The sequence below is a fragment of the Electrona antarctica genome (genome assembly GCF_951216825.1).
Source record: "Electrona antarctica genome assembly, contig: scaffold_220, whole genome shotgun sequence".
NCBI lineage: Eukaryota > Metazoa > Chordata > Actinopteri > Myctophiformes > Myctophidae > Electrona > Electrona antarctica.
The window spans coordinates 89,730-114,204 of record NW_027638573.1 but is presented as its reverse complement, the minus strand read 5'-3'; the positions used below and the strand labels follow the sequence as shown (position 1 = coordinate 114,204).

The 24,475-nt window shown below is 43.6% G+C and overlaps 2 protein-coding genes across 2 annotated transcripts in view; both read left to right on the top strand.

The window, feature by feature from the left end:
- Window positions 1–24,475, top strand: part of LOC306917925 (uncharacterized protein) — a gene marked incomplete at its 3' end in the record, with an annotated part of 81,583 nt that overhangs the window by 37,880 nt on the left and 19,228 nt on the right. Inside the window, exons 11-19 of the mRNA XM_079530823.1 lie at window positions 115–225; window positions 405–518; window positions 1,813–1,926; window positions 2,253–2,363; window positions 2,543–2,656; window positions 3,168–3,281; window positions 3,608–3,718; window positions 3,989–4,102; window positions 4,419–4,532. Coding sequence (XP_079386949.1) covers window positions 115–225; window positions 405–518; window positions 1,813–1,926; window positions 2,253–2,363; window positions 2,543–2,656; window positions 3,168–3,281; window positions 3,608–3,718; window positions 3,989–4,102; window positions 4,419–4,532 — 1,017 coding nt within the window. The remainder of the gene's footprint in view (window positions 1–114; window positions 226–404; window positions 519–1,812; window positions 1,927–2,252; window positions 2,364–2,542; window positions 2,657–3,167; window positions 3,282–3,607; window positions 3,719–3,988; window positions 4,103–4,418; window positions 4,533–24,475) is intronic.
- LOC306917923 (NACHT, LRR and PYD domains-containing protein 3-like) lies at window positions 7,674–15,313 on the top strand (the record flags this gene model as incomplete). The annotated part of the gene is made up of 9 exons (XM_079530821.1): window positions 7,674–7,683; window positions 8,921–9,262; window positions 9,677–10,185; window positions 10,372–10,958; window positions 12,062–12,235; window positions 12,885–13,058; window positions 13,138–13,293; window positions 13,488–13,537; window positions 14,703–15,313. The coding sequence occupies 9 exons, from the start codon at window positions 7,674–7,676 to the stop codon at window positions 15,269–15,271; spliced, it is 2,571 nt and encodes an 856-aa protein (XP_079386947.1). The 3' UTR covers window positions 15,272–15,313.

Genomic DNA, 24,475 nt, shown 5'->3' with positions numbered 1-24,475 from the left:
CATCCACATTCATTACTGTCTGTGTTAGGGTTTATTGTTTATTTATTATTTCTAGTAGTATTATTCACTGTCTCTGTTGTTTATGTGTTGTTATTTCTGTCTGTATGATTCCAGAAGTGTCCACCACAGAGCAGAGTCTCCAACTCCCAGCCTTCTGTCTGTGAAGAGTGACTGGTCTTTACAACATCCTCCTAACTTCACTGAACCTGGACCTCCTGATACACAGTATGTCAATCCTCCTGTACACTATGACACTATAACATGACACATTTAATTAAAGTTGTTTTAGAAAAAAGTTTACATTGTTTTGTTGCTTTTTCTTCTTATTGCTGTGATGTTGAGTAGCTGAAACTCAAGAAGGTTTACTCTCTTATACTTGACGTACATATTTGTTCTGATTCCAGAAGTGTCCACCACAGAGCAGAGTCTCCAACAGCCAGCTGTGTGTCTGTGAAGAGTGACTGGTCTATGGGAGATCCTCCACTCTTCAGTAATGAACCTGGACCTCCACACACACAGTACGTCAAACCTGTCTGTCAGATATACCCATCCATCCGTCTTCAACCGCTTATCCGTAGTCGGGTCGCGGGGGCAACAGCTCCACCAGAGAGCTCCCCACTTTTCAATTGAAGAAGCAGCTGTTCTACTCTCTGGCATGACTGAACTTCTCACTCTATCTCTAAGGGAGACGCCAGCCACCCGTCTGACAACTTATTTCGACCGCTTGTATTCGCGACCTTATTCTTTGGGTCACATGACCCACATTTCATGACTGTAGGTCACAGGTCATGACCCACACTTCATGTCAGATATATGTCTCTCCTTATCTCCTCCTTATCTATACAGTATATACTGTAACAGTTATCATATTGTTTTAGTACTTTATTTATTCTGTTCATTGTCTCCACCAGGCCGAAGGCATGGGGAGAAAGTATGTTTTGCACTCCGTCCGTCTGTCCGTGTGTGTGTGTGTGTGTGTGTGTGTGTGTGTCCGTCCGTCCTTCCGTCTGTGAACAGCTAATCTCCGGCACCGTTAACCCGGTCGATGCCAAATTTTGCACACACACTCCCTGGATGCCAACGATGAACCTCTGCCCCAAAATTTCCAGAACGGCCTGTTATAGCGCCACCAGGAGGCCGCTTTGTGCAAAACAAGTTTTTGGACAGTACACCTATAGATTTTGTCCAAACATCACGCAAATTGGTACACAGTCTCTCTAGAGCCATTCAACAAAACGGGTTTTTCAGATTTCACAGACTCCATCCTGATTGGCTAAGAATGGCTTCCAAAGTTTGCAGGAGTGCAACAAAATGCTGCAAATCATGAACACATCGTGTTCATCAAATTGTTTGATTTCTCATAATCCACCCTCATTGGCTACGATTGGCTTCTAAACTTTTCAGGAGTAGCCCGCTTTGTACCCGTTTTGTACAAATCGCCACAACTACTCAACGCAGCGTTGAGTTTGTGCGATTGTGGTGAAACTGTGCGCATGCATATAGGCTTTGGAAGAAATGCCACTTGACAGTTTTCAAATCAGCCTCATGGTGGCGCTACAACAGGCCAAGCCGCGTCACACACACACACACACACACGTTTATATTGCTAAACATTTTGCCAAACATCACACACACACTCCTATCCTCCTGGTGGAGACCTGTGCCCAGAAGGGCACTTTTTCTAGTTTCTGCTGTTTTTCTTGTTGCTGCTATGAATCCTAAGTCTTATACTTGTATAATGTGATGTGAAAATATAGAATGTTGAAATATCCATTCACATGATAATTGTAGCAAACATCTGTATGATTCCAGAAGTCTCCACCACAGAGCAGAGTCACCAACACCCAGCCTACTGTCTGTGAAGAGTGACAAGTCTATGGGAAAGCCTATTAACTTCAGTAATGAACCTGGACCTCCACACGCTAAGTATGTGAATCCTCCTGTACAATAAAACACAACAATAAAACAAACAAGGAAACAATGTCATTCCACAGCTAAACAGTACATTGAAGACTGTTTTTGACAGAATATTGATTGATATTTGATCCACACTTTGTACTCTGGTTTTGCGAGTCGACCTGTTGCGTCAGACTGAAATATTGTTTAAGTGTTTCACCCTGTAAGTGACATCACGTAAACATCCACATTCATTACTGTCTGTGTTAGGGTTTATTGTTTATTTATTATTTCTAGTAGTATTATTCACTGTCTCTGTTGTTTATGTGTTGTTATTTCTGTCTGTATGATTCCAGAAGTGTCCACCACAGAGCAGAGTCTCCAACTCCCAGCCTTCTGTCTGTGAAGAGTGACTGGTCTTTACAACATCCTCCTAACTTCACTGAACCTGGACCTCCTGATACACAGTATGTCAATCCTCCTGTACACTATGACACTATAACATGACACATTTAATTAAAGTTGTTTTAGAAAAAAGTTTACATTGTTTTGTTGCTTTTTCTTCTTATTGCTGTGATGTTGAGTAGCTGAAACTCAAGAAGGTTTACTCTCTTATACTTGACGTACATATTTGTTCTGATTCCAGAAGTGTCCACCACAGAGCAGAGTCTCCAACAGCCAGCTGTGTGTCTGTGAAGAGTGACTGGTCTATGGGAGATCCTCCACTCTTCAGTAATGAACCTGGACCTCCACACACACAGTACGTCAAACCTGTCTGTCAGATATACCCATCCATCCGTCTTCAACCGCTTATCCGTAGTCGGGTCGCGGGGGCAACAGCTCCACCAGAGAGCTCCCCACTTTTCAAGTGAAGAAGCAGCGGTTCTACTCTCTGGCATGACTGAACTTCTCACTCTATCTCTAAGGGAGACGCCAGCCACCCGTCTGACAACTTATTTCGACCGCTTGTATTCGCGACCTTATTCTTTGGGTCACATGACCCACATTTCATGACCGTAGGTCACAGGTCATGACCCACACTTCATGTCAGATATATGTCTCTCCTTATCTCCTCTCCTTATCTATACAGATCTACTGTAACAGTTATCATATTGTTTTACTACTTTATTTATTCTGTTCATATTTTCTGCTGTTTTTCTTGTTGCTGCTATGAATCCCAAGTCTTATACTTGTATAATGTGATGTGAAAATATAGAATGTTGAAATATCCATTCACATGATAATTGTAGCAAACATCTGTATGATTCCAGAAGTGTCCACCACAGAGCAGAGTCACCAACACCCAGCCTACTGTCTGTGAAGAGTGACAAGTCTATGGGAAAGCCTATTAACTTCAGTAATGAACCTGGACCTCCACACGCTAAGTATGTGAATCCTCCTGTACAATAAAACACAACAATAAAACAAACAAAGAAACCATGTCATTCCACAACTAAACAGTACATTGAAGACTGTTTTTGACAGAATATTGATTGATATTTGATCCACACTTTGTACTCTGGTTTTGCGAGTCGACCTGTTGCGTCAGACTGAAATATTGTCTAAGTGTTTCACCCTGTAAGTGACATCACGTAAACATCCACATTCATTACTGTCTGTGTTAGTGTTTATTGTTTATTTATTATTTCTAGTAGTATTATTCACTGTCTCTGTTGTTTATGTGTTGTTATTTCTGTCTGTATGATTCCAGAAGTGTCCACCACAGAGCAGAGTCTCCAACTCCCAGCCTTCTGTCTGTGAAGAGTGACTGGTCTTTACAACGTCCTCCTAACTTCACTGAACCTGGACCTCCTGATACACAGTATGTGAATCCTCCTGTACAATATGACATACTTTAGCTATTGAAAAATAGCATATATCATGTCAGATATATGTCTCCTCTCCTTATCTATACAGATTTACTGTAACAGTTATCATATTGTTGCATTGTTTTACTACTCATATTTTCTGCTGTTTTTCTTGTTGCTGCTATGAATCCCAAGTCTTATACTTGTATAATGTGATGTGAAAATATAGAATGTTGAAATATCCATTCACATGATAATTGTAGAAAACATCTGTATGATTCCAGAAGTGTCCACCACAGAGCAGAGTCACCAACACCCAGCCTACTGTCTGTGAAGAGTGACAAGTCTATGGGAAAGCCTATTAACTTCAGTAATGAACCTGGACCTCCACACGCTAAGTATGTGAATCCTCCTGTACAATAAAACACAACAATAAAACAAACAAAGAAACAATGTCATTCCACAGCTAAACAGTACATTGAAGACTGTTTTTGACAGAATATTGATTGATATTTGATCCACACTTTGTACTCTGGTTTTGCGAGTCGACCGACTGAAATATTGTTTAAGTGTTTCACCCTGTAAGTGACATCACGTAAACATCCACATTCATTACTGTCTGTGTTAGGGTTTATTGTTTATTTATTATTTCTAGTAGTATTATTCACTGTCTCTGTTGTTTATGTGTTGTTATTTCTGTCTGTATGATTCCAGAAGTGTCCACCACAGAGCAGAGTCTCCAACTCCCAGCCTTCTGTCTGTGAAGAGTGACTGGTCTTTACAACATCCTCCTAACTTCACTAATGAACCTGGACCTCCTGATACACAGTATGTCAATCCTCCTGTACAATATGACATACTTTAGCTATTGAAAAATAGCATATATCATGTCAGATATATGTCTCTCCTTATCTCCTCTCCTTATCTCCTCTCCTTATCTATACAGATTTACTGTAACAGTTATCATATTGTTTTACTACTTTATTTATTCTGTTCATATTTTCTGCTGTTTTTCTTGCTGCTGCTATGAATCCCAAGTCTTATACTTAATGTGATGTGAAAATATAGAATGTTGAAATATCCATTCACATGATAATTGTAGCAAACATTGTATGATTCCAGAAGTCTCCACCACAGAGCAGAGTCACCAACACCCAGCCTACTGTCTGTGAAGAGTGACAAGTCTATGGGAAAGCCTATTCACTTCAGAAATGAACCTGGACCTCCTGATACACAGTATGTCAATCCTCCTATAAATATATACAACACTATAACACTATACAATATACAATATACGCTATATCACTATACAATATACACTATAACACTATACAATATACACTATAACACTATACAATATACAATATCCCCAATATCACTATACAATATACAATATACCCTATAACACTATACAATATACCCTATATCACTATACAATATACACTATAACACTATACAATATACCCTATATCACTATACAATATACACTATAACACTATACAATATACACTATAACACTATACAATATACACTATAACACTATACAATATACACTATAACACTATACAATATACACTATAACAATACTATACAAACACTTACATGTACAGTATAATACTCTACAAACAAAGATGAGAATAATAACGTTGTGTCCTCTGTCTGATATAGTGTCTGTCTGTCTGTCTGTCTGTCTGTCTGTCTGTCTGTCTGTCTGTCTGTCTGTCTGTCTGTCTGTCTGTCTGTCTGTCTGTCTGTCTTACAAACTAGATCTCTACATGGCATCTATTTAACCTGCTATTGTATTATTTCTATTGTTCACATATTTCTATGTGTTGTTGTTTGTCTTGTTGCTGCAGTGTTCAGTAGCTGAAACCCAAGATGCTGTGTTCTCTCTACTTGTAGAACGAGACCTAATGATTAAGAACTTTTAAACCCAAGATGTTGTGTTCTCTCTACTTTTAGAACGAGACATAATGATTAAGAATGTTTAATTATTTTATTGCCATCTACGCTCATATACGTAGCTAGGCTATTGGGACCTATTTATGCCAGCTACGCTCATATACGTAGCTAGGCTATTGGGACCTATTTATGCCAGCTACGCTCATATACGTAGCTAGGCTATTTGGACCTATTTATGCCAGCTACGCTCATATACGTAGCTAGGCTATTGGGACCTATTTATGCCAGCTACGCTCATATACGTAGCTAGGCTATTGGGACCTATTTATGCCAGCTACGCTCATATACGTAGCTAGGCTATTGGGACCTATTTATGCCAGCTACGCTCATATACGTAGCTAGGCTATTGGGACCTATTTATGCCAGCTACGCTCATATACGTAGCTAGGCTATTGGGACCTATTTATGCCAGCTACGCTCATATACGTAGCTAGGCTATTGGGACCTATTTATGCCAGCTACGCTAAGCGTAGACAACCGTTTACTCAGCGCCGTCCGTCTGTTTACCTTGTAGCATTGCTCCGGGTAGCATAGCCCTCCTCCGTCACCACCAGTCTGTTTACCTTGTAGCATTGCTCCGGGTAGCATAGCCCTCCTCCGTCACCACCAGTCTGTTTACCTTGTAGCATTGCTCCGGGTAGCATAGCCCTCCTCCGTCACCACCAGTCTGTTTACCTTGTAGCATTGCTCCGGGTAGCATAGCCCTCCTCCGTCACCACCAGTCTGTTTACCTTGTAGCATTGCTCCGGGTAGCATAGCCCTCCTCCGTCACCACCAGCGATGCCATTTCTAAATCCAGCTCCGTTGAGCCTCCATTATAACTAGATTTTCAAAGTGCGCTATCTCCAAAGGTTCGAGAGCTGTCCATGGTGCGCCGCCGCGCACCCGACGATCGTAAATCATTTGTGAGTTTGTATCGCATCGCTGAGAAAATGTAGCTGGTTGTACTGCTAGCTAAAGGCTGTGGGCTAATTCCAGCGGTGTTGTTCCCCTTCCGGAGGCCCGCACTAGAGCCCTGCGCGGGAGTGATTTATTGATCCCGTTCCCGCCCGCTCCCGTTGAATTTCAGACCAATCCCGCCCGCGCCCACAACAAAAAAAGTAGTCCCATTTAGTACGGCACCATCCCGCAATTGTATCGTTTCGTCCCGCTAAAGCAGCAATATTTCCATTGGGAATCGAAAAAAAATACATTTAACCAAACAGTTGCTGAGATTGAGCAGGCGTGCATCCAGGTGTTTAGCGCCCACCCTCCAGGTGTTTACCTCTGCACATAAGACAAGCCCCCACCCTCCAGGTGTTTAAATTGCCTCTGCACATAAGACAAGCCCCCACCCTCCAGGTGTTTATCTCTGCACATAAGACAAGCCCCCGCCCTCCAGGTGTTTACCTCTGCACATAAGACACGCCCCCACCCTCCAGGTGTTTACCTCTGCACATAAGACACGCCCCCACCCTCCAGGTGTTTACCTCTGCACATAAGACACGCCCCCACCCTCCAGGTGTTTACCTCTGCACATAAGACACGCCCCCGCCCTCCAGGTGTTTACCTCTGCACATAAGACAAGCGCCCACCCTCCAGGTGTTTACCTCTGCACATAAGACAAGCCCCCACCCTCCAGGTGTTTACCTCTGCACATAAGACAAGCCCCCACCCTCCAGGTGTTTACCTCTGCACATAAGACAAGCCCCCACCCTCCAGGTGTTTACCTCTGCACATAAGACAAGCGCCCACCCTCCAGGTGTTTACCTCTGCACATAAGACAAGCGCCCACCCTCCAGGTGTTTACCTCTGCACATAAGACAAGCCCCCACCCTCCAGGTGTTTAAATCACGCCTCAAGACTTACCTTTATTCCTTGGCATTTCCAAGCACAGTATGAGATGTTTTGATGTTTAATGTGACACTGTGTTGTTTGTGGTTTTTCAATGAAGTTGTGTTTATTATTTTTATGTTTTACTGTAAAGCACTTTGGTACAACGTTGTTGTTTTTAAATGTGCTATATAAATGTGGTATGGTATGGTATTCACATTATCCTTGGCTCCTCCCCATGGGCGGTGCCATTGAGTTTTTCATTTGAGTTGCATTATCTCCGCCAGGCCGAAGGCATATTCTTAAGACAAAATCGTTCTCTCTGTTCCGGGGGGAGAGCAGAGGGGGGGGGGGGGGGGGGGGGCAGAGCAGCTCACAATTCATTTTCAATGGGAGTCACTGGGTTTCACAGAGCAGCTTTGCTCCATGGCTGTGTTCTGCCCTCCTCCCCCCCGAAACAGAGAGAGCAATTTTGTTTTAATAGTGTGTACGGGGCTTGTCTGCCTGCCTGCCTGCCTGTCTGTCTGTCTGCCTGCCTGCCTGTCTGTCTGTCTGTCTGTCTGTCTGTCTGTCTGCCTGTCTGTCTGCCTGCCTGCCTGCCTGTCTGCCTGCCTGCCTGCCTGTCTGTCTGTCTGTCTGTCTGCCTGTCTGTCTGTCTGTCTGCCTGCCTGCCTGCCTGCCTGTCATATATGTCATATTTAGCCATGCTTGCCCCCTGTCAAAATATAGTGAAAATCGCTAAAACGAAAGAAAGCAGCAAATGAAAACATTTCTTATCGTCATACATCATCATCTCATTCTGGCCAATCACAATGTGCGTCCTCACTTTTCCGTCGGCACCTTTCTGCCCTCACTTTTATCTTCAATACGTGGCCTACTTTGCTCAGCCAATCAAATCATCGCTATGGGGTGATCAGCCAATCACAAGCCATTGTTTGTGTTTACACAAACCCGGAAAGCTGTGCACTAGCAACAACAACAACAACAACAACATTAACTTTAATGTATGAGACATAATAATGATAAAGAATGTTTCATAATAAAGTAGGATTGTTAATAAACTATCCATTTTCTATATTCTATTGTCTTCATCTCCACAGAGAGACATTCAGAAACACACCTGGACAGAAGACATTCAGTCAAACCACACCTGGACACAGTAAGACTGGACAACATTTTACACTCAATAACATTTTATATCAATTAATACAATGTTTAAATGTCCATGTTGTATTCCTGTATCAATGTCCAAATACTGATATGCATATAGACTAAAACAAATGATCCAATGTAATTTATTTTAGCCCATTTATTTTCTTTTCTTTTACAAACTTTGATTTTCTGGAGGATATTTAATACGCTTTAATTACATGGTATGTTCAATGATAAAGTTATGATTGAATCAGAATGTTTAACATGTATTAATTGTCTTCTCATATCAGATGTCAGTCTGCAGAAGGATTTAAAGGTTTATAAGGTCACTTTGGACGGTCTGGATCATGTGGCATACGTCACTGAACTGCCCTCCTCCCTCTCCAACATCTACACAGACCTCCACCTATCAGCGGGAGGGAGTGAAGGGGTTAATCAGCAACATGAGGTGTGGCAGCTTGAGACCGCCTCCAACATGAAGACCCTCCATGACGTCCTAATCAAGTGCCGTGCCATCTTTAAGACCCTCCTCCCTGGCAGAGACACACCCAGCAGCAGAGTTCTGACCAATGGCATCGCTGGCATCGGAAAGACATTCTCTGTGCGTAAGTTCGCTCTGGACTGGGCAAGAGGTTTGGAGAACCAAGACATCATTCTCCTGGTTCCCTTCTCATTCCGGGAGCTGAACTTGGTCCGAGATGAGCAGCACAGTCTTCTCTCACTGATCCATGTTTTCCATCCAACGTTAAAGAAGGTCACAGCAGAGCAGCTCGCTGCCTGGAAAGTTGGCTTCATCTTCGATGGTCTCGATGAAAGCAGGTTTCCGCTGAAATTCGAGAACATTGACGTCGATTCTGACGTCTTCGACAACAATGACGTCGTCTCTGATGTCACGGTGACATCATCGGTGGGCGTGCTGCTGACGAACCTCATCAAGGGGAATCTGCTCCCCTCTGCTCTCCTCTGGATAACCACCAGACCTGCAGCAGCCAATCAGATCCCTCCTGCATGCGTTGACATGGTGACAGAAATACGAGGGTTCACAGACCCCCAGAAGGAGGAGTTCTTCAGGAAGATGTTCAGTGATGATGAGGAGCTGGCCAGCACCATCATCTCACACGTGAAGACATCAAAGAGCATCCACATCATGTGTCACATCCCAGTCTTCTGTTGGATGACCGCTACCGTTGTGGAGGACTTGGTGAAGACAGACGAGACAGGACAGCTGCCCAAGAACCTGACCGGGATGTTCAGCCACTTTGTGTCGCTCCAGATGAAGAGGAAAAAGATGAAGTATGGCGAGACTCAGGAGGTGAAAAGAAAAGAAAAGAAAAGAAACAAAAAAGAGAGAATTAGAGAAAGAAGAAAAGGGGAGACTGACAGGGCTGTTCTTCTAAAGCTGGCCAGGCTGGCGTTTGAACATCTGGAGAAAGGCAGCGTCATGTTCTACCAAGAAGACCTGGAAGAGTGTGGTCTCGATGTGAACGACGCCGCGCTGTACTCGGGAGTGTGCACAGAGATCTTCAAAGAAGAGACCGTTCAATCTCAGAGAAAGGTCTACAGCTTTGTTCATCTGAGCATCCAGGAGTTCCTGGCTGCAGTCTACCTGATGCACTGTTTCACACAGAAGAACATGGAGGGAGGAGGAGGAGGAGGAGGAGGAGGAGGAGGAGGAGGAGGAGGAGGAGGAGATGAAGAAGAAGACTTCTCCCTGCAGAGAGCCATTGAAGAATCCCTGAAGGGTATGGAAGGAGGAGGAGGAGGAGGAGGAGGAGGAGGAGGAGGAGGAGGAGGAGGACCATTGAAGAACATGGAGGTCCTGAAGACATTCCTGGGAGGAGGAGAAGAAGAAGAAATGACTCTGGAGGACTTCCTGCAGAGAGCCATCAAAAAAGCCCTGAAGAGTAAGAACGGCCACCTGGACCTCTTTGTCCGCTTCCTTCACGGCCTCTCACTGGAGTCCAACCAGAGTCTGTTAGGAGGCCTGCTGGGTCACACAGAGAACAGTCCAGAGAGCATCCAGAGAGTCATCAACAACCTGAAGGAGATGAAAAATACAGATGTGAGTCTCTCTCCTGACAGATTCATCAACATCTTCCACTGTCTGATGGAGATGAACGACCACTCAGTACATCAGGAGATCCAACAGTACCTGAAGTCAGCGGACAGATCAAAGACAAAACTGTCTGAGAGCCAGTGTTCAGCTCTGGCCTTCATGCTGCTGACGTCAGAGGAGGTTCTGGAGGAGTTGGACCTGCACCAATACGACACACCAGTATGGGGGAAATCCAGACTACTCCCAGCTGTGAGGAACTGCAGAAAGGCTCGGTTAGTAGTCATGTGAATAGAAAACCTATTGGAATAGAATCAATCTACCATCATACGTAACACCTAATTACTATAATAATAATCAGGTCTCAAATTTAAAATTGTGTGTGTGTGTGTGTGTGTGTGTGTGTGTGTGTGCGTGTGCGTGTGCGCGTGCGTGCGTGCGTGCGTGCGTGCGTGCGTGCGTAACACCTAATTACTATAATAATAATCAGGTCTCAAATTTAAAATTGTGTGTGTGTGTGTGTGTGTGTGTGTGTGTGTGTGTGTGTGTGTGTGTGTGTGTGTGTGTGTGTGTGTGTGTGTGTGTGTGTGTGTGTGTGTGTGTGTGTGTGTGTGTGTGTGTGTGTGTGTGTGTGTGTGTGTGTGTGTGTGTGTGTGTGTGTGTGCGCACGCGCAATATTTATACAGCATTTTTGCCTAAATGGAACTGACTGACACGCACAGAGAACAAAGTAAAAATAATAAATAAGATAACATTCATAGATCCATACAAGTTACACACTGTAGTATTAATCCATATATTTATACATATTAATCCATTCTGGACGGGAACCCCTTTTGGTGTTTTAACTAAGCATTATGTTATACTTTAGCTATTGAAAAATAGCAGATCTACAAGTTCATAACGCGCAACGAGCTTGTAGGTCTGCTATTTTTGAAAAATCGTAAAAATGCGGCACAGATCATTGAATATATATTCTTTCAGAGCAAACGTTTTTTCAGGCCTAAATGGGTTAATATATTATTTAATACATATTATAACTGTAGTATTAATACAGATTATCTGTCTTTCACTTTGATGTTTTCTGGTTCTCTGTTCTTATCTGACCTGTCAATATCTGACCAACTAGACTGTTCTTATCTGACCTGTCAATATCTGACCAACTAGACTGTTCTTATCTGACCTGTCAATATCTGACCAACTAGACTGTTCTTATCTGACCTGTCAATATCTGACCAACTAGACTGTTCTTATATGACCTGTCAATATCTGACCAACTAGTCTGTACATATTACACTTAATAGTTAATTTCCTTGAACATGAACTTGATCTAATCTGTGTTGAATCACTGATTTTTTTACATAATCTACATTTACAGACTTGTTGGCTGTGAACTCCGAAAGGCAGAATATGAGATTGTGGCTTCAGCTCTCAGCTCTAATCCTTCACATCTGAGAGAATTGGACATCAGTTATAATGACATAACTGATCCATCCATGGACCTGCTCACTGCTGCATTGAAGAGTCCAAACTGTCAACTGGAGATACTGAGGTCACATTATTATTTACATTAGTTCTGTTTTATTATTTATTGTTTGATTCTAACAATAAGAGTGTGAATAAAGTTGACATCATGGTATCCCACACCGATTAGAATAATATTATGGTCAGAGTTTGTGTTGTCTAGTTTACACTCTCACATCACAATGCTACGGTACAGTAACTACAATATGTGATCCATCATGGCTGCTAGGGAATTATCATTATCAATGCTACGGTACAGTAACTACAATATGTGATCCATCATGGCTGCTAGGGAATTATCATTATCAATGCTACGGTACAGTAACTACAATATGTGATCCATCATGGCTGCTAGGGAATTATCATTATCAATGCTACTGTACAGTAACTACAATATGTGATCCATCATGGCTGCTAATGGATTATCATTATCAATGCTACGGTACAGTAACTACAATATGTGATCCATCATGGCTGCTAGGGAATTATCATTATCAATGCTACTGTACAGTAACTACAATATGTGAACTAATGAGGCACAGTGATTACAGTATGTAGAGCGATGTTGACACGCACGCACGCACGCACGCACGCACGCACAGATTTTCTTTCCATCTCTTGGGGTCTTTACTCCAAAACTGTGATATTCAGTCCAGATATTTCATGTGTAATTACAGACTTGCTGGCTGTACCTTCACACAGACAGGATTTGAAGTTCTGATCTCAGCTCTCAGCTCTAATCTTCTCCATCTGAGAGAATTGGACCTCAGTTTCATCTGCCTGCAGGAATCTCAACTGCTCCAGCTCTCTGCGTTACTGAAGAGTCCACAGTGTGGACTGCAGATCCTGGGGTAAAGAATGTGTGTTCTCTCTGTGTGGATCTCTACTTGAACATCAACAGCACTTTGTTAAATGTGTATTTCTCTGCAGGTTGTCAGGCTGTGGAGTCACAGATGAAGGCTGTTCTTCTCTGGCTTCAGCTGTGACCTCCAACCCCTCCTCCCAGCTGAAACAGCTGGACTTGAACTTCAGCCACTTAGGAGACTCTGCTCTGAAGGAGCTGTCTGCTGCTCTGGAGACTGTCAAGTGAGTCGACTATAGGACTGTGTCCATGTTGGTCAGTGAGTCGACTATAGGACTGTGTCCATGTTGTTCAGTGAGTCGACTAGAATGATGACAAAATGTGTTTAGTAAATATTTGGTGGGACTAAAACAGGCCGGTGTGAGACATTAAGCAGCAGAGGTTTTGACTTGATTCATTGTTGTTCTACTTCCTACAGTGTGAATCATGGAGGAGAACACTGGACTAAACCTCAACTCCTTACAACATGTGAGTCTGTCTGTCTGTCTGTCTGTCTGTCTGTCTGTCTGTCTGTCTGTCTGTCTGTCTGTCTGTCTGTCTGTCTGTCTGCCTGCCTGCCTGCCTGCCTGCCTGTCTGTCTGTCTGTCTGTCTGTCTGTCTGTCTGTCATGAACAGTTGAACACATCTGTGTCACTAGCTTTAATTTTAACCACTTTAGCCATTATTAAACTTTAGCACATATACAAGCTTGTAGCTCTGCTATTTGTTTCTTTTGTACTTGAAAATGTGTGCAAATCTTTGAATATATATATATATATTCTTTCACAGCAAACGTTTTTAACTCATATTTGCTTCTGGGCGGGTCCCTGGTACAACATATTATGTTCAGATGAACCAATGTGGCCAATTACATACGTGAAATAGTTAGAACCACTGATATAGAAACAAACTTTCAGAAAACTGTCATGATTTAGAAGATATTTGTAGAATCTGGTCTCAGGTCTTAATTTCTCAGGGATCTATCCTCGGACCCTCCTTGGGAGGGTTCCAGGGGTCCTTGGAGGGGTTCCAGCCTTCCAGGGGTCCTTGGGGGGGTTCCAGGGGTCCTTGAGGGGGTTCCAGGGGGTCCCCAGCTAAATGTGATAATTCAGCATCACACTCATTTTAAACACTTTATCCATATTTTATATGTTGGCTAATTAAAAATAGCAGATCTACAAGCTCACAGCGCATCACTGTGTGCCGTGCTGCAAACTTGTACATCTGCTTTTTTGAGTCGTGTAAACCACTCCTACAACTGGCTTTGTTGTGCAGAAAAAATGAGCATGGTTGCTATGTTCACCCTGTTCACCCGGGTGTGATTTCATTACGTCAGACAGGCTATATTACACCACTCAGTTCACACGGGTGTGATTTTTTAAGGTGTGTGTGTGTGTGTGTGTGTGTGTGTGTGTGTGTGTGTGTGTGTGTGTGTGTGTGTGTGTGTGTGTGTGTGTGTGTGTGTGTGTGTGTGTGTGTGTGTGTGTGTGTGTGTGTGTGTGTGCCTGCGTTAGCCTGGCTAATAAACCAGACCGAATCAGCTGTTGGCAAAAAAAATTGACAGTGTGATTTGAGTCTGGCTTATTAGCCAGGCTACGACTGCATTATTCAGTGAATGATGTATTTAATGTTTACTGTGTTGTTTTCTCATCAGATTTCCAGAGTCTCACACTGGACACAAACACAACACACAGAAACCTCTCTCTGTCTGAGAACAACAGGAAGGTGACACGGGATGATCAGGATCATTCATATCCTGATCATCCTGACAGGTTTAAGTTCTGGCCTCAGGTTCTGAGTTCAGAGGGGCTGGATGAACGCTGCTACAGTGAGATGGAGTTCAGTGGAGGGGTTTGGATAGGAGTGACTGACGGAGACATCAGTAGGAAAGGAAAGGGTCAGGACTGTTTGCTTGGATGGAATAAACAGTCCTGGAGTCTGACCTGTAGAGAGGCTCACCATGGTAACGTTTACTCTGTCACGCACAATAGTAAGGTCACTTTCCTTCCTATCCGTCCCTCTGGCTCCAACAGAGTAGCAGTGTATCTGGACCGTCCCGCTGGGACTCTGTCCTTCTACAGAGTGTTAGAGGACACTCTGACACACCTGTACACCGTCCAGAACTCATTCACTGAACCTCTCTTAGCTGGGTTTGGGTTTATGCCTGACTCATCTGTGTCTCTGTGTGAGGACAGACAAGCTGTGAGGACAGAGAGGCTGTGAGGACAGAGAGGCTGTGAGGACAGACATGCTGTGAGGACAGACATGCTGTGAGGACAGACATGCTGTGAGGACAGACAGGCTGTGAGGACAGACATGCTGTGATGACAGACATGCTGTGAGGACAGACAGACAGGCTGTGAGGACAGACAGACAGGCTGTGAGGACAGACAGACTGTTGTATCATAATGTAATCAGGAACAGGTGTGGGGGGGTGTTTACATAATCAATATGTTTTTGTTTCAATGTGGTCACTGTTGGGGTCATCTGGGGTCACGGTTTGGGTCACCTTGGGTCACGGTTAGGGTCAACTGGTGTCACCGTTAGGGTCATCTTGGGTCACGGTTAGGGTCATCTGGGGTCACCGTTAGGGTCATCTGGGGTCACCGTTAGGGTCATTTTGGGTCACGGTTAGGGTCATCTGGGGTCACCGTTGGGGTCATCTGGGGTCACCGTTAGGGTCATCTGGGGTCACCGTTAGGGTCATCTGGGGTCACGGTTAGGGTCATCTGGGGTCACGGTTAGGGTCATCTGGGGTCACCGTTAGGGTCATCTGGGGTCACCGTTAGGGTCATCTGGGGTCACCGTTAGGGTCATCTGGGGTCACCGTTAGGGTCATCTGGTGTCACCGTTAGGGTCATCTGGGGTCACGTTAGGGTCATGTAAAAGTAGCACAGTGGTTCTCAACCTGTGGGTCGAGACCCTCGGGGTTCCCAACATGTTTTTTTCTTAAGATTAGTTTTTGGCTTTTCTGCCTTTATTGATAATTATTATTATTAGTGAAGACGGACAGGAAAGAGAGAGAGAGGGAGAGAGAGAAGGAGAGAGACACGCAGCAAAGGTCGTCATGAACGGGACTCGAACACACGACACGCTGTCAGGCCAGAGCCTATATGTGGCATGATGTGCCTGGACCGCTAGGCCAACCCCCCAACATGTTTTTGGGGGTCCCCAGATGACTGACAATTTAATGACTTTTTTCTTATTTTTTTAGTGTCTTTTGCCTTTATTTTATATTTTTTATGGAGGGACAGACAGTAGGCTGACAGGAAATGGGGGGGGGGGGTGACATGCAGTAACGGCCGTCGGGATCGGGAGTCGAACCCGCGGCACACTGCCAGACTGGATGACCAGCCAAGGTGCCTGGACCATTAAGCTATGGCCCAGGCCAATTTAATGACTTTAAAGAGCTTTTTCATACCTCAAGGAAACATGCACAGATGCACACACACACACACACACACACGCACAGTGTGATGATGTGCATTGGGTCCAGTTGGTTCAAATGGAACCAAATGGACCGCGAGGGGGCACGGCACCTCCAATAAACAGCCACCAAATCCACTTCTCTCCAACTGAGCCGTGCCCTGAGAGACAAAGACTTTGAGAACCACTGATGAAGCCTATTATATACTGTATATGCTGTTATTTTATATATATTTGTTGTCACAATGCTGTTACATTTGAAATGTGTTGATTAAAAGCATATTTACATTTCATGCAGTTGAACACCTTCTTTGACCCTCCTATGTGCAGCTTTTCAGGGTTTGTGTGAACGCAAACATTGAAGCTACGGTCCATGGTTCAGATGGGTCTGTTCAGATGGGTCTGTTCAGATGGGTCTGAGAGGCTAAATGTCATCAAACGGTGGTCCATGGTTCAAATGGGTCTGAGAGGCTAAATGTCATCAAACGGTGGTTCCGTGGCTCAAATGGGTCTGAGAGGCTAAATGTCATCAAACGGTGGTTCCGTGGCTCAAATGGGTCCGAGAGGCTAAATGTCATCAAACGGTGGTCCGTGGTTCAGATGGGTCTGAGGGGCTAAATGTCATCAAATGGTGGTCCATGGTTCAAATGGGTCTGAGAGGCTAAATGTCATCAAACGGTGGTCCATGGTTCAAATGGGTCTGAGAGGCTAAATGTCATCAAACGGTGGTTCCGTGGCTCAAATGGGTCTGAGAGGCTAAACGTCATCAAACGGTGCAGGTTCTGTGGCTCAGATGCTGAATAAATACTGGACCTTGATTGATGTGAAAAGGGTTGAAAACCCCTGCTGGTTCATCCAGGACACCCTGAGTTACATTGTTACTTTATTGAACCTTATATTTAATGTTATTGTCCCAAATATAAGACAACCCCCATTTCTCAACTCATTTGTGGAAAAAGAACATTGAAATGTCAATGCAATGACTCATGCAATGTTTACTGCAGTATAAACCACAGCATTGTTTTCTTCAAACAGCAGATAAATGAGCTTAAAGGAACACCTCACCTTTTTTTGTGTAGTGTAGTGTACCTAGCCTGGCTAATAAGCCAGACTAATATCACACAACACTGTCGCGGGATCCGGCAGGCAATTTGTTTTTTGCCAACGGCTGATTCGGTCTGGCTTTTTAGCCAGGCTATAGTGTACCTCCACTGTAACTACAGTGTACAGTGTAGCAGTGTACCTCTGTAACTACAGTGTACAGTGTAGCAGTGTACCTCTGTAACTACAGTGTAGCAGTGTACCTCTGTAACTACAGTGTACAGTGTAGCAGTGTACCTCTGTAACTACAGTGTACAGTGTAGCAGTGTACCTCTGTAACTACAGTGTACAGTGTAGCAGTGTACCTCTGTAACTACAGTGTAGCAGTGTACCTCTGTAACTACAGTGTACAGTGTAGCAGTGTACCTCTGTAACTACAGTGTGCAGTGTATGAATGAATGAATGAATGGTTTATTTCGATCTTATGCAGTACATTACAAGATGAATGTTTTAAACTCATATGACATGATCGAAAAGGTATAGGCGGAAGCTGGGAGCTTATTAGTGCCTATCCTTAATACATTGTACAGTTGTAAGAGGAATTGAAAATGAAAACAAAAAAACAAAGACAAACAAAAAACAAAAAACAACAAAAAACAACAAAAAACAACTAACAAACAAACAGTCAGAGAAGAAGAAGAAACACATTATTGAACACAGTAATCAAACAGTACAAAAATAAAACTCAAGCAGTTAAATCAATAATGCTTCAGTCATTCACTTTTGTATTTGTCCAATATAGCATTTTTGAGCCTTTTTTTGAATTGTATAATGTTTTTACTTTGTTTAATTGTATCCGGCAGGTCATTCCATAGTTTCACCCCGCGAACGGAGATACACATACTTTTCAGTGTGGTACTAACACTAGGTTGTTTGAAGTTTAGTACCCCTCTCAGCTCATACCTCCCGTCCCTATCCCTGAACCAATTTTGGATGTTATCTGGAAGAAGTTTCTGTCTGGCTTTATATAATATTTGTGCTGTTTTGTGGTCTATTAAATCAAAGAATTTTAATGTGTGTGAGTTCAAGAAGAGTTGATTGGTGTGTTCGTGAAATCCTACATTGTTGACTAATCGTATTGCTTTTTTCTGCATTGTTTATTTGTTGAAGGTTACTTCTGTAAGTATTACCCCACACTTCCACACAATAGGTGAGATATGGTGTAATTAAGGTGCAGTACAGAGTGTTCATAGAGTCAAAGTTTAGAACGTGTCTTGTTTTGCCCAAGATACCAATGCTTCTCGCTAGTTTAGAGCGGATGTAAGTTATGTGAGGTTTCCAGGAAAACGTATGATCTATTATCACCCCTAAAAATTTGTTGTCAAAGACTCTTTCTAATATAATACTATCGATCTTTAACTCAATATGCGTATTCATCAATGTTTTTTGATTGCCGAAGACCATGTATTTGGTTTTTGAGTGGTGTAAACCACTCCTACAACTGGCTTTTGTGTGCAGAAAAAAATGAGCATGGTTGCTATGTTCAAAATAATTTCTGACGTAATTAAATCACACCCGGGTGAACTGGATGACCGTAGCAACCATGGTCATTTTCTCTGCACAAAAAAAGCCAGTTGTGAAATCACATCCGGGTGTGATTTCATTACGTCAGACCACAGCTGATCATGCTATATAAAACCTTACACCACTCAGTTCACACGGGTGTGATTTTTTATTTTTAGATTAAGTGAAAGTTTATTTTGATCAAACCATTTTTTTAATTTGTCCAGTTCAGTTAAGACCACCTCAAGTAGCTCTTGAATGTTCTCTCCTGAGCAAAATATATTAGTGTCATCAGCAAAAATGACGAATTTCATTATACTTGAAGCCCTACATATATCATTAATGTATAATATAAACAGTTTCGGCCCCAGTATTGAGCCCTGCGGCACCCCGCACGTGATAGGTGAGCAGTTTGATCTGTGCTCACCCATCTGAACATATTGTTGTCTATTTGTTATGTAACTTCTTAACCAATTTAGTCCTACCCCTCTTATTCCGTATCTCTCCATTTTTTTAATCATTATTTCGTGGTCTATCGTATCAAATGCCTTTTTGAGGTCCTCTGTAACTACAGTGTACAGTGTAGCAGTGTACCTCTGTAACTACAGTGTAGCAGTGTACCTCTGTAACTACAGTGTAGCAGTGTACCTCTGTAACTACAGTGTAGCAGTGTACCTCTGTAAGTCGGGGAATCATTGCAGAGGTACACGGCAGCACCAGAGGTTCTGGTCCAGTGTTTTTGAGTGGCGCAAACCACTCCAATAACCAGCTTTGTCTGTATCTATGTGTCTGTGTCTATGTATGTGTGTACCTGTACGTGGGGCCACGTACGGGTGAGCATGGTTGCTATGGTTAGTGTGTGACGGTTAGTGTGCTATGGTCCAGTGTTCCGGCCCCCTGATGATGTAAAGCTATTTCCGCTCCGACCAGAATCAGAAACCCGAAAATGGTGTTGATCCCTGCAGGACGGGCTAGGAGAGGGCAGAGGATAGTAAATGGTACTGATCCCTGCAGGGGATCCTCTCCCTTTGATGTCAGGTAAATGTTCGAGCTATATCCACCATGAGCATTAGTGAGGACTGATACGAATATAGGATATTTAATCTTGTTCAGTCTGCTACTTTAAGCCTAATAGAGTCCCCATTATGTGAGGGATCTCTAAGGGACATAATCTACTTTAAGCCTAATAGAGTCCCCATTATGTCCCTTAGAGGGATTTCTAAGGGACATAATGTCCATTATGTCCCTTTGAGGGATCTCTAAGGGACATAATCTTCTTGATCCGTCTAATCTTTCTAATGCTTTTGCTCTGGGATTTGTGATCTTTCAGACCCCCTCAACTTCCTTCCGATTGCGTGCTCTTTAGTTCAAGCTCTGGTCATTGTTTCCATCAGGCCTTCTTAACCGATGTTTCTGTTCAATCTCTCTGAACATTCTTCACTCCATTGCATTTTGTTTTGAGGGGCGCCTAGCCCCTCCAACACCTGGCTCTGTGTGTTCCGCCCGTGACCAAGTCTATGGACTTTTTATGACCAAATATGTTCCGTACAAACTTTCAGCCCAGGTCAATTTCAAATGACGCCACACGACGTCTTTGAAGATGGACGATCTCGACGTGATCATCACGTGATTCGACGTGATCACGTCGAATCACGATGTGATGGACGAGGGTAGAGGCGGTTGTTACTTGTTAGACACCAAGCCCGGGTTTGAACTTGCGGTTCCCAGTTCGATCCCTGTGGGCTCCCCCAGAGTTAGTGTCGAAGTGTCCTTGAGCAAGACTCTGAACCCCTGATTGGTCCCGATGTGCAGGTTGGTGCCTTGCATGGTTTCCTCCGCCATCGGTTGTGAATCTCTGTAAAGCGCCTTGGATAAAGACGCTCTATAAATGCACCATTTAGCTACCAAGCAGCTATGGAGAAATCTGCCCCATCCCTAGTAGCTGCAACGTGAAATAGATTTACACGATATACTGGACGTTCTGCACAACTAGTATAGACTACTTAAGTTTAAACGTTTAAGTGCACTTACATTTAAGGCATTATAGATTTTATGACATATTGAAACCATCCTCCTGATTGGCAGCTAGGAGGCTGGATGGATGTTTGAAGTCACAAACTAATCCATAGCTTATGTTTTATCAACTGTGGAATTACTTGGGTATTTCTACACTGTGATATATTGCTGATTATATGCATCATTGACACTGAAGCGACATCAAGAAAGGTTACTGAGCTGAATACAATAATTAAAGATCTAATAAGGGTCCATTTGGTTACCAACTCTTTAGCTGGGGACCACCTGGAACCCTCTCAAGGTCCCACTTTAGGGTAAAACAAAAATCACACCCGTGTGAAGTGAGGGGCGCTAATATATTAAAGTCTAACTCATGTTGATTAGGTGGTGTAGCCTAATGGTGATGTAAAACAAACGGTGCAAACACAAACATTAAACGCCATTAACAATAAAGAGACAATATGACGTAATGAGTTACAAAATGCCGTAAGTTTTCCCTTCATTGTCAATGGCGTTTATTAAACAAACATTGGACTAAAGACAAACATTAAACCTGTACATATAGGCCTCAAAAAACAAGTTTGAACTGAAATAAGTAGATTTGTTGAGGATTCACTCATTCGTCAGCTTTCAGCTCCACACTAGTGTTATGGTGACACCTAATGGATGATGTGGGGAACTACACTTGTCTTCTAAACATCAGTGATTTTTTTTTATTCAATTCAATTGATTGATTTATTGATCCATTACTTCTGAACACAAAATATATGATTTGGTATCATTTTCTGCAGTTTAGTGACACACACACGCACACGCACACACACACACACACACACACACACACACACACACACACACACACACACACACACACACACAGTTTTTGCGCTCTACAGTTTTCCTGTAAGTCACATGACTTCTCTTCAGCGTGTGTGTTTGGGGGGGGGGAGTGGGGGGGGCTGTGGATTCTGTGTTTGTTTTTTAGGAATATAGGATTTTAAATGTCAAAGAGGTTCAAAATAAACACTTTTTACAATCGATAATTCTATCTAGCAGAAAACATAACAGTCTAACTTACAGAAACTAGTTATGACTTGTATTTGTTCTGACGTGACTTAACAGGAAACACACACGTGCGTACGTGCGTGCGTGTGTATGTGCGTGTGTTTGCCCCTCCCTTTATTCCCTTCCTTGTTCTCGGTCATTCTTCTCTCTCTACAGATTGAGTTCTTCTCAGAAACAACCTCGTTGAGACTCAACAACAATGGACTGATTTGAGACGACACAACTGAAGCATCTAAGGTAAGAGGTTTTACTAGTACTACTACTAACTGAAGCTTACACTTTGATCTAAGGTAAGATGTTTTACTACTAACTGAAGCTTACACTTTGATCTAAGGTAAGAGGTTTTACTAATGTTGCGGCGGTTTAAAGGGCCGCCGCGAGGAGCTAAACATGAGAGTTTAAGAGACGCTTGTATGACGCGCACGCAAATGAAGCAGGTCCATTAGCTGTAAGTTTGCCCGTTTATTCAATCACCACACACGTAAGTTTACAAACTGTTCCCAGGCTTTTAGCTATAAATAACGTGGATGTTAATGGTGATACAGTGCGTTAGATGCGGTCAACTTCCCTCACCCAAGTGACAGGTAAACGCCATGAATAGGTAGAGTGGCAGCGCCCCAGCCCAGGTGACACGCCCACTACCTGTGCACTGCCCATTAAAGTGACATACCTACGTCAGGGACGAATAGTTTTCATAATCCTCAAGGGGGCCCGTGCCGCCCCGCCTCCCCGCCCCCCCCCCCCCCCCCCCCTCCGCCCGCCCCGCCTCCCCGCCCCCCCCCCCCCCCCCCCCCCGCGGGGGAAAAAAAGTTGTTGTTTTTTCTTTTCACACTAAACTCAAGCGTTTAGGTTCTAAACACTTATTTGTAACACCTTTTAAACGTCACAGTGTTTAGTTTATAAATAGAAGAGCATGTTTAAATGCCATGATTGCAGGCTATAGTCCTGTCCGCCTCGGCAGGTTCTGTCTCACTCACACTCTCTCCAACAGACATCCTCAGCCACACTCCAAAAGTGGCATCACCTGTCACTCATTGTCTCCACCAGGCCGAAGGCATGGGGAGAGAGTATGTTTTGCACTCCGTCCGTGTGTCCGTGTGTGTGTGTGTGTGTCGGTGTGTGTGTCCGTCCGTCCTTCCGTCTGTGAACAGCTAATCTCCGGCACCGTTAACCCGGTCGATGCCAAATTTTGCACACACACTCCCTGGATGCCAACGATGAACCTCTGCCCCAAAATTTCCAGAACGGCCTGTTATAGCGCCACCAGGAGGCTGCTTTGTGCAAAACACGTTTTTGGACAGTACACCTACAGATTTTGTTCAAACATCACGCAAATTGGTACACAGTCTCTCTAGAGCCATTCAACGAAACGGGTCTTTCAGATTTCTCAGACTCCATCCTGATTGGCTAAGATTGGCTTCCAAAGTTCGCAGAAGTGCTCAGTTTCAAACAAAATGCTGCAAATCATGAACACATCGTGTGATTTCCGTGAAATTGTGCACGCACATTCCCACTAGGCCGAGGAAGAAATGGCACATGAACATTTTCAACTCAGCCTCACGGTGGCGCTATAACTGGCCGAAAAGTGTTTTACCTCTAACTGCACGGATCTGTGGATAACTTTGTATGCCAACTCCCTAGAGGCCAAGGAAAAACCTTTGCCTGGAATTTTTCACATCTGCTCTTTATAGCGCCACCAGGAGGCCGACATATGTAAAACACATTTTCTAATATTACTCCTTCAGATTTTATCCAAATTTCACGCAAATCGGTACACATCTTCTTCATAATCATGTGATCAAGACGGGTTTGTTTGATTTCTCATAATCCACCCTCATTGGCTACGATTGGCTTCTAAACTTTTCAGGAGTAGCCCACTTTGTACAAATCGCCACAACTACTCAACGCAGCGTCCGATTGTGGTGAAACTGTGCATGCATATTCCCACTAGGCTTTGGAAGAAATGCCACTTGACAGTTTTCAAATCAGCCTCATGGTGGCGCTATAACAGGCCAAGCCGCGTCACACACACGTTTATATTGCTCCTAAACATTTTGCCAAACATCACACACACACTCCTATCCTCCTGGTGGAGACCTGTGCCCAGAAGGGCACTTTTTCTAGTTAGTAGTCTAATCACTCTCTGAGGAGTGCATAGGCTATAGTTCCTTTTCTCCACAACGGACTTTTTCGCTTCTAAACCCCTTGTTGCTTTCCCTGTGACGGTCACTCAGCAATAAGGTGAAACAGAACACAAAGATGAGTAGCCTATTTATTTTTTAACACGCAGCACCACTACTGGGGTCTGACACCCTA